The sequence below is a fragment of the Numenius arquata genome, chromosome 1, assembly GCF_964106895.1.
Source record: "Numenius arquata chromosome 1, bNumArq3.hap1.1, whole genome shotgun sequence".
Classification (NCBI taxonomy): domain Eukaryota; kingdom Metazoa; phylum Chordata; class Aves; order Charadriiformes; family Scolopacidae; genus Numenius; species Numenius arquata.
The window spans coordinates 129914722-129923942 of record NC_133576.1 but is presented as its reverse complement, the minus strand read 5'-3'; the positions used below and the strand labels follow the sequence as shown (position 1 = coordinate 129923942).

At 42.9% G+C, this 9221-nt stretch overlaps 1 protein-coding gene across 1 annotated transcript in view; it reads left to right on the top strand.

Annotated features, from left to right (window-relative positions):
• The first annotated feature begins 2782 nt into the window (after positions 1-2782).
• Positions 2783-9221, top strand: part of DEUP1 (deuterosome assembly protein 1) — a 44193-nt gene continuing 37754 nt past the window's right edge. The window contains exon 1 of the mRNA XM_074150210.1: positions 2783-2826. Coding sequence (XP_074006311.1) covers positions 2783-2826 — 44 coding nt within the window. The remainder of the gene's footprint in view (positions 2827-9221) is intronic.

Below are 9221 nucleotides of genomic sequence, written 5' to 3'. Positions count from 1 at the left end.
TGAGCTCAGCACCGCTTCTCGCTGCTCCTAATTTTGCCTTCCAGAGTCACCTCAGATTTGCCCATGGCTGCCCATCCCTTGGCAGTGGTGGACCCCAGTCACCATCCTTGTCCCCTCTGCTCTTCTGGCTGGGTGGTGCGGGACTGCGCTGTGTTGTGGAGAGCACTGCCCGGCCCCTGGTGATCACCCTCGGCTCTGGGCTCTCCTGCCATCACCCCATGGCTGCGCCTGCTGCTGGCTGACAAATAAAGATCTAAAGTGTTCCTGGAATATCCCTGAAATTAAATACAGCCATGAAAAAAAGCTTAGAGCAAAAATAAAACCATAGAACTATAGAATCCTAGAATGGTTCAGGTTGGAAGGGGCCTTAAAGATCATCGAGTTCCAACCCCCCTGCCATGGGCAGGGACACCTCCCACCAGACCAGGTTGCTCAAAGCCCCATCCAGCCTGGTCTTGAACATTTCCAGGGATGGGGCATCCACAACTTCCCTGGGCAACCTGTTCCAGTGTCTCACCACCCTCAGAGGAAAGAATTTCTTCCTGATATCTAATCTAAATCTCCCCTTTTTCAGTTTAAAACTGTTACCCCTCATCCTATCGCTACACTCCCTGATAAAGAGTCCCTCCCCATCTCTCCTGTAGCCCCCTTTGGGTACTGGAAGGCCACTATAAGGTCTCCCGGGAGCCTTCTCTTCTTCAGGCTGAGAAGTTACATTTTTAGTAATCTTTAAGAAAACTACAAAGGAAAATTGTCAGTTATTTTCTAGAGTGAGTAAGCAAACTTTATTAGCAACTTCCCTGAAACTCTGCATCTAATTTTATTTTAATCTTTCATTTTAAAAATATTTTTCATAATTCATAGCTTGAAACAGTATTTCTGCTGACATCCTTACCATCTGCCTTAGCACTGTAGGTAGGAATCATTCCTTACATTAAAAATGCAGGTCACTTGGCTAATTTAAGTAAACAGTCTAAGCAAAACAAACCAAAAGCTTAAAATGTAGTGTTCGTAAATAGACTAGCAGCTCCTGAAAATGTGCCATGCAATTTCAGGACAATAAATACAAAGTGAATTGTACTGTCCTGGGTAGAAAAATTCCCTGGTGTTTGAAGAGATCTATAAACCCTAAGTTTGGAAGCACAAATTATGACTGTGAAAAGTCGAAATAGCTGTGATTCTTAAAGAGCGTTTTGTTGTTGAATAAGACAGACTGAAGTCCACAAAAAATGTGAAGTGTCATCCAAACCTAGGTCGTTTGCACAATATTCTGAAAATTGTTTGAAGCCGTTTTCCAAAAGCAGAGCTAGTCATTCAGAAAGAAAAGGGTAACGTTCAGTCTTCTCATTATCTAGGAATGGTTGCGTTTTAAAGGAAAAAAAAAAAAAAAAAAAAAAGGAAAACCATCCTGCCTACTGATTTCTTATATTATGTTAAAGCAAAAGTAAATGTTCTTTATCCCGGGTGACATTTTCTGAGGTGAAATTCACCCCAGCTTCCTTCAAACAGATGGGCGGGTACCAGAGGGACACAGGGCCCTGCAAAACCCACGGGTGACACCGGGGTGGCCGCGCCGCTCCCCCCGCACCGTGGCGGCTCCCTGAGGGCCCGGCGGGACCCTTGGCGGGAAGCAGCCACAGCCCCCTCACGCCACAGCCCCTTCACGCTATAGTCCGCCGGGCCCGGGCCCTGCCCTAGCCCCACAGCCCTCCGGCAGTGCCCCGCCACTCCCTCCAGCACCCGGTGTCCGCCCGTCGGGCCACCGCCCTGGCCCACCCAGCCGGCTCCCCCGCCTTCCCGCCTCGCCATGCCGCCCTTGGCGTTACCGCGGCGACGGCCCGCAACGGCCGCTGGAGGCGGCGGGCGGGAGCTGGGGCGGGATGGGAGAACGGGGGTGACCGGGGCTGCGGAGCTCACGCCCCGGCCACGGCGACATCGGGTGCGAATGGAGCCACGGGGGGAGCGCGGCAGGTAACGGTCGGGGAGGGGGCGGCCGCGGCACCGCCGCACTCGCCGCCTGACCGGCCGCGGGGGGCGAGGGGGTGCCCCGGTCTCCTCAGGTGTCCGGCACAGCTAAGGCTGCCCCGGTGTCTTTGTCACCTCAGGTGCCTGGTCCCTGTGAAGCCACAGGTGGTGGTCCTGTGGCAGTGTCACTTCAGGTGCCTGGTCCTGGGGCAGTGTCACCTCAGGTGCTGGTCCGATGTGGAGGCAGTGCTGCTCTGGCAGTGTCACTTGAGGTGCCTGGTCTCTGTGGAGCCAAGGGTGGTGGTCCTGTGGCGGTGTCACCTTAGCTACCTGGTCTCTGGGGAGCCAAGGCTGCAGTGCCATGTGGCGGTGTCCACACATCAGTATGTAGAGAGCCCCAGTGCGCACCCTCATGAGGGACTAGGGTTGTTTCATGACACCCTCTCACAGATAATATGCCTGGTTCCTGTTCTTGCATGCAGCCAGACTTGCCCCATGTCCTTGTGTCCTGCTGGAGCCACAGAACCGGACTGGTACCAGCAACAGTCTCGTTCTGATCTTTCCACCTCTAGTACCTCAGTGCTGCACCGTGTGAGAGCTGCTGAGCTCACTCCAGGAGTTTTCATCTTGCCCATTCCAGCCTGTAATTAGAGCAACATGCCCCTGCCCCTGTCATTTGCAATGGGAGAACTGCAGAAATGGAAAGGAAAGCCAGAACTATCCAGTATGAGCTACGTGGCTGTGTAAATGCACGCATTTGAGAATATGAATTACTTGGTTTTTGTTGTTTCAACAGGTTAAAAAGATGATCAGTAATATGGAGCAGGACTTAGAGGTGTTTCAGGAACAAGCTGTCGCTAAGTAAGTAATAACTTACTGTCTGGGAGTTGAATATATAATGGTATTGAATTATGTGGGTTTATTAAAAATGTGAAACAAAATATTGATGATTTTACAAGCAAACATGATTCTTTTTTAGTTTCTTCTGCTGCTTTCTATGCAAACTGGAGAGGTTACTGATAATTAAGGCAACACGTTGCTCTAGCTAATCTACTGACTGTTTCTGTTATTTAAATTTTTAAAATCTTCATATCTGAACAAAAGAGGAAAAAAGGAAAGCTACGTGGGGTTTTGTTAAGATGTTAAGAAATGTTATTTTGAACTGTTTTAAAAACTAGTTGAAGTTGCTAGGCTACAGCAGTATAAACTTACATATCACAGCTCTTAAAACATTCAAAAATCTTAAAAACGGGGCTATTAATTGCTAAAGCTCTAGTCTTATTTTGCACAGGTAATAACCACAATTGTTCTTCCCAAGTAGTAAGTGCACCTTTCAACACAACACTATAATCTTTTTTGGACATGAGCCAAGTTTAGTTCTTTTAGTGTTAATAAAAAAAAAATATTAGTACAGCACAAAATCTTTCTAAAGAAGCTTAGACATGGGTGAGGTTTGATGTAGGGCCTCACCCCATCCAGGCTGTTCAAGGAACGCAGCAATATAAAAACTACTTCCCCATATAATGAGCTAAATAATATTTCTCTCAGAATTTGTAATTAAACTTATTATATTTTTTTCATATAAAACAATTTCTTCTGTCATTATCACCAAGAAGCAATCTAAGGTAATATGATGCATATTAAGTTTGAAAGTATTTCTTAAAGTAACAGAAACACGCACATTCTATCACAACTTATTCTGAGCCAAGAAAGTTGTAATAAGATTTCAAAGTGGACTCTGTTAAACTGAAGGATAGCGTGAGCTCTTTTCATGGTAGAAAAAAATCGCTGCAGTAAATTATTGTATTCTGAACAATGTGGCTGGTTTTTTTGGCTTTGAGAGGGATTCTTTCTGTTACTGATGTGATGGGTAAATATAGTCATATCAAAACTTGAATTTTAAAAAAAAATCAAAATATTGCTCTTCTTTGAATACTATTTTAACAAATCAGAAGCCTATTTCAGGAGTTCAGATCCTGCCTGGCCTTTGTTGTAATCAACATATGTGAAGTTTCAGGCCATTGCAGATGAACCTAGAGAGTGATTTGTCCCATCATAAACCAGGTATTCTCGGTCGCTATGTATTTCCATTAACTATACACAGAATCTGGAAGAGTAGTTTAGAATACTCATCAAAAATCATTTCTGATAAAGGCCTGGAGTTGGTAAAAGTTATTATCTGGATTTTGGTTTGTCTAAATTTGGAAACATCTAGATTTTATATGAAGATAAATAGTTACTAATGACAGCAGAATATGAATCATCTCTATTTTCACCAATATGGAAACAGAATAAAAGAAGACTAAGACCTTGCTTGCATCACTTTAAAAATTAAATACCTTTAAGCGTTTTGAGCTGTTTCAAAGTAAATGCAACAAAAAAACATAGCTGCCACTTGCTTAAGTACAAGTCATTATTTCCACGTATGAAGAATCCATCTTATGCATGCATTCAGCAAAGTGGGAATGTTCAATGCACATGGGTAAAAAACATACCACAGAATCATAGAATGGTTAGAGTTGGAAGGGACCTTAAAGATCATCGAGTTCCACCCCCCCTGCCATGGGGGGTTGCTCAAAGACCACTAGGCCAGGTTGCTCAAAGCCCCATCCAGCCTGGCCTTAAACACTTCCAGGGATGGGGCATCCACAACTTCCCTGGGCAACCTGCTCCAGTGCCTCACCACCCTCACAGTAAAGAATTTCCTCCTAATATCTAATCTAAATCTCCCCTTTTCCAATTTAAAACCATTACCCCTTGTCCTGTCACTACAATATGTATACTTTGTTTTACGGGAAAACGTGTTCTTTGTGTGTTTGTTTACTTGATGGCATATTAAACAAAAGATATCAGAGTTTTCCACATTCCACATCCAGTGATCGAAATAAATTCTCATGATTGTGATGCCATATTTTGAGGGGGATAGTTAGCACTCTTCAAAACACTAAAGGGACTAAATAGTAGTTTTGATGGCTAGTAGTACCTCTGTGCTGGTAGGCACGGTTAACTGCCAAACACATCGTTTTGCAGATCCGTTTGTAATGCCACAGCATTACATACAGAGTAGATACAGAGTAGTTCTGGTAGTGGAACAGCAGCAGTAACCTACAGCTACAGGTAGAGCTTTCCTTCTTCAGCTGCAGGGGTACCTAGAGGATCTGGGTAAGGAAGCAGACAGAGAAGGTGAAGATAGACTGAGAAGCTGTTTCAGAAGGAATTTTTCCCTCAACAGCTCCCTTTTATATATTGGTGATTCTAGGTTCAAGAAACATGGAGAAACTCTTGAGGCAAAATTTTCTAGGAACAGCTGCAGAACTTGGCTTGTGTGGGATGATCTGAAAGAGACAGATGAGACTTAAGAGAGCGAAGATGTCAGCCATGGTGGGTCTGAAGGGGTAACCTAGTGATCCAGGCTGGAGGTTGCATTTGCACTTGTGTAACAATATTTAGATAATCCATGTGACACAATAAAGAAAGTACCTATTTCTGAAGGCTAAAAGCAGATAGCTGAGTCATTGCTGGAGATTAACCAAAGTGTTGCCACCTGACAATACATGAGGCTGGAAGGGCACAGCTCCTTACAGCAGCATCAAAGAAAAGGTAGCTGTGATGCAGTAATGCTTCATCTTCTGTTTTTAAAATCCCATTTTAAATTCCACCCAGAGGGAATCCAAGCTTGCTGCATCATTAATGCTATTTTGAGATGAGTTTCAGGCACTTGGGGAAGGGGGCATTTTTGTTTTGTGATATGTACATCACAGTGTACTATTTGCTTGCACTTTGGTTATCATTCTATGACTCATATTGAATTCTAAAATGCCATTGCTAACAGTTTTAACATCAAAAAGTCATTAAGATTTATATGTTTATTTAAAAAGCCATTCCAAGCTTAACATTGATAAAGTTTCAAGCATTTGTTGATATTAAAAAGTTTTAAAGAATTTTAACTTTAAAAAATCATGGTAAGTTTTAATTATGATATTATAAATCTAACAAATTTGTTCCAATTTCTTTTAATAATTATCAAAACAAAGGATATGCACTATTTAAGCATCAAAAAAAAGATATTCAATAAACACATATTGGTCTCAAAATTGGAAAGTCATGAGTTCAATGGATGGACCACTCAGTGGGTAAGGAACTGGCTGAATGGCCGCACTCAAAGGGTTGTGGTCAATGGTTCAATGTCCAATTGACGAGTGGTGTTCCTCAGGGGTCGGCACTGGGACCAGTGCTGTTCAACATCTTTGTCGGAGACATGGACAGTGGGATAGAGTGCACCCTCAGCAAATTTGCTGATGACACCAAGCTCGGTGTCTTGGTTGACATGCTGGAGGGAAGGGATGCCATCCAGAGGGACCTGGACAGGCTTGAGAGATGGGCTCGTGCAAATCGCATGAAGTTCAACCAGGCCAAGTGCAGGGTCCTGTACCTGGGACGTGGCAATCCCAGGCACAAATACAGGTTGGGCGGAGAATGGCTAGAGAGCAGCCCTGAGGAGAAGGACTTGGGGGTGTTGGTGGATGAGAAGCTCAACATGAGCCGGCAGTGCGCACTGGCAGCCCAGAAAGCCAACCGCATCCTGGGCTGCACCAAGAGAAGTGTGGCCAGCAGGTGGCGGGAGGTGATTCTACCCCTCTACTCTGCGCTCGTGAGACCCCACCTGGAATACTGTGTCCAGCTTTGGAGTCCTCAACACAGGAAGGACATGGACCTGTTGTAATGGGTCCAACGGAGGGCCACAAAGATGATCAGAGGGATGGAGCACCTCCCCTATGAAGACAGGTTGAGAGAGCTGGGGTTGTTCAGCCTGGAGAAGAGAAGGCTCTGGGGAGACCTCATAGCAGCCTTCCAATATCTGAAGGGAGCCTACAGGAGAGCCGGAGAGGGACTCTTTGTCAGGAGATGTAGTGACAGGGCAAGGGGTAATGGTTTTAAATTGGAAGAGGGGAGATTTAGATTAGATATTAGGAAGAAATTTTACTGTCAGGGTGGTGAAGCACTGGAACAGGTTGCCCAGGGAAGTTGTGGATGCCCCATCCCTGGAAGTGTTTAAGGCCAAGCTGGATGGGGCTTTGAGCAACCTGGTCTGGTGGGAGGTGTCCCTGCCCATGGCAGGGGGGTTGGAACTCGATGATCTTTAAGGTCCCTTCCAACTCTAACCATTCCATGATTCTATGATTCTATATCCACATTAAGGAACTCTTTTTTTAGTGCAGTGCAGTCAGAAGCTGAGCGTGAAAGATATGAAATGCAGGGTGTGTGGGACCAGCACTTGACCCAGAGCACAACCTACAGATGGGGAATTCAGTGTGTCTGCGTGGGCACTGGGAGGGCAGACATTGAAGAGTTGGCTGAAGAGCTGGGATGTGAAGGATAACCAGAAAAGAGAGGAAACATTTTAATGCTGGCGTTCACACCAGGTGGTGGTATCAACGACCAGCAGTAGAAGCATCTGCGTACATTAAGGCTTGGTTTGCGCAGCCACTTGCAGCAGAGGACCATGTTAGTTACTGCTTTTCAGCGATGTGCTGGCAGCACGCTCAGCAGTTGAAGGCTCACTGGCAATAGGGATGTTACCTCTTATAAGGCGCATGGCTCAGTTTGTGTTTGGTTAAGTGCAGTTCTGCTGAAGTAGAGTTCCTAATTGCTTGGCACATTCTCGGCTGCAATGTCCCCCAAAAACATATGCCAGATTGTAATGTTTGTGATACAAAATGACATTCTCTGCTAATTTTAGTATTGAAATCCTCTCCACTACTTCCTAGGATGGAATCATTAACCCTTTTGTAGGTTGCTGCTACATTATTCAGATGCTGCACCGTCTTTTGTCTCTGTGTGACTGTCTCTATGGCAATTATTTCATAAAATAATAGCTGTGCTGATTTTAAGGAAATAGCTATGCTCATTTTAACAAACCATCATGCCATAGAGATATTAAAATGACTGCACACTGATTAGCAATCTTAAAGGCACTTCATGTGCACACAGAGGTGTGTACCACCAGCAGCCAAGAGAATACACAGCTTTTAAATTTTTATAAATTGAAGAACCAATTAAATTATAACCAGTGGCTATCACTTTTACTTTTGGGGAAAATGTCAGTGAGATAAGTAATATTATTTAAAGGAAAATAGAACATGTCATGACTCAAAACAATGTCACAGCATTCTTAGATTATTTTAAGTGAAGAAACTTGTTTATCAGAAGGCTAAACTTATTATTATGAAAAGTACCAGATTACAATACACTTTTTTGCATCAATTTAGATTTCAGCAGGGATAATTAACAAATCTATGAAAGAATACAATTGCTGGTTTTATCAACAGGAAATTCGATGCAGGCCTCTAACCAAAACCATGATAAGAAAGAAGAGACTTGAAAACTATGCAACAGTATGAGGAAATGGAAATTAAATGCAGATTAAATTTCTGTTGTACAATGAATAGTCACTATGACAGATGAAAAAAGTGAAGAGAAAGGAGTTGTACCACTTAAAGTTTACTAATAGTGTAACTGCTTGACAGTGGAGAAGAAACATTGATTTTATTGGTACCTTCATTTAGATATGGCAGTAATTGGATACAGTAATCTCTAAATCATTGCAGAAGGAAAAATGCAGAAGTTTTCACAATTATCAGGTCATTCCATTGAAAAGAGTAATTTGAAGATTTTAAATGAGATTTTTTTTCATGCCAAGATAAGGTTGCAACGACTAAAGAAGACACATTTCAATATATTCCAATATGTGATGAAGATAAGATAAAAGTATGTCTTCTAAAGAAAGCAATAAAGCTGGGTACTAGGTTATAAATAGAATCTCTTATTTAGAAAAAAATGTAAAGCAATTAAAATTAGAAGAGGAAACAATATAGGTATAAAAGAAGCTCTGAAAAAGAAGTGGGAAAGATGTAGAAAATTTTATCAACAGTTAACTCATATGAGAACAGGATATGCAGATAACAGATGCCACTAAAAATTGTGTGAAAAGTAAATGTTTAGGGAAAGTGAAATGAAAGAGATGCTACTCCTCAAAAGTTTAAAAATTCAACACGTTATTCTACTGGCTAAAAACGGTCAGTGAAAGATTTTCCTTCACTCCAGTGGGATACATGCCCCATTCTTTTACAGAAGTTGTGGTATTTAAAAAAAAAAAAATGAAGTTGATAAAAATAATTAAGCTCACAGTCCCCCCAAAAAGACAAGTTCTTTTTCAAATGCACTTCTGTGCTTCCTAGTGGCATAAAAACTTACTA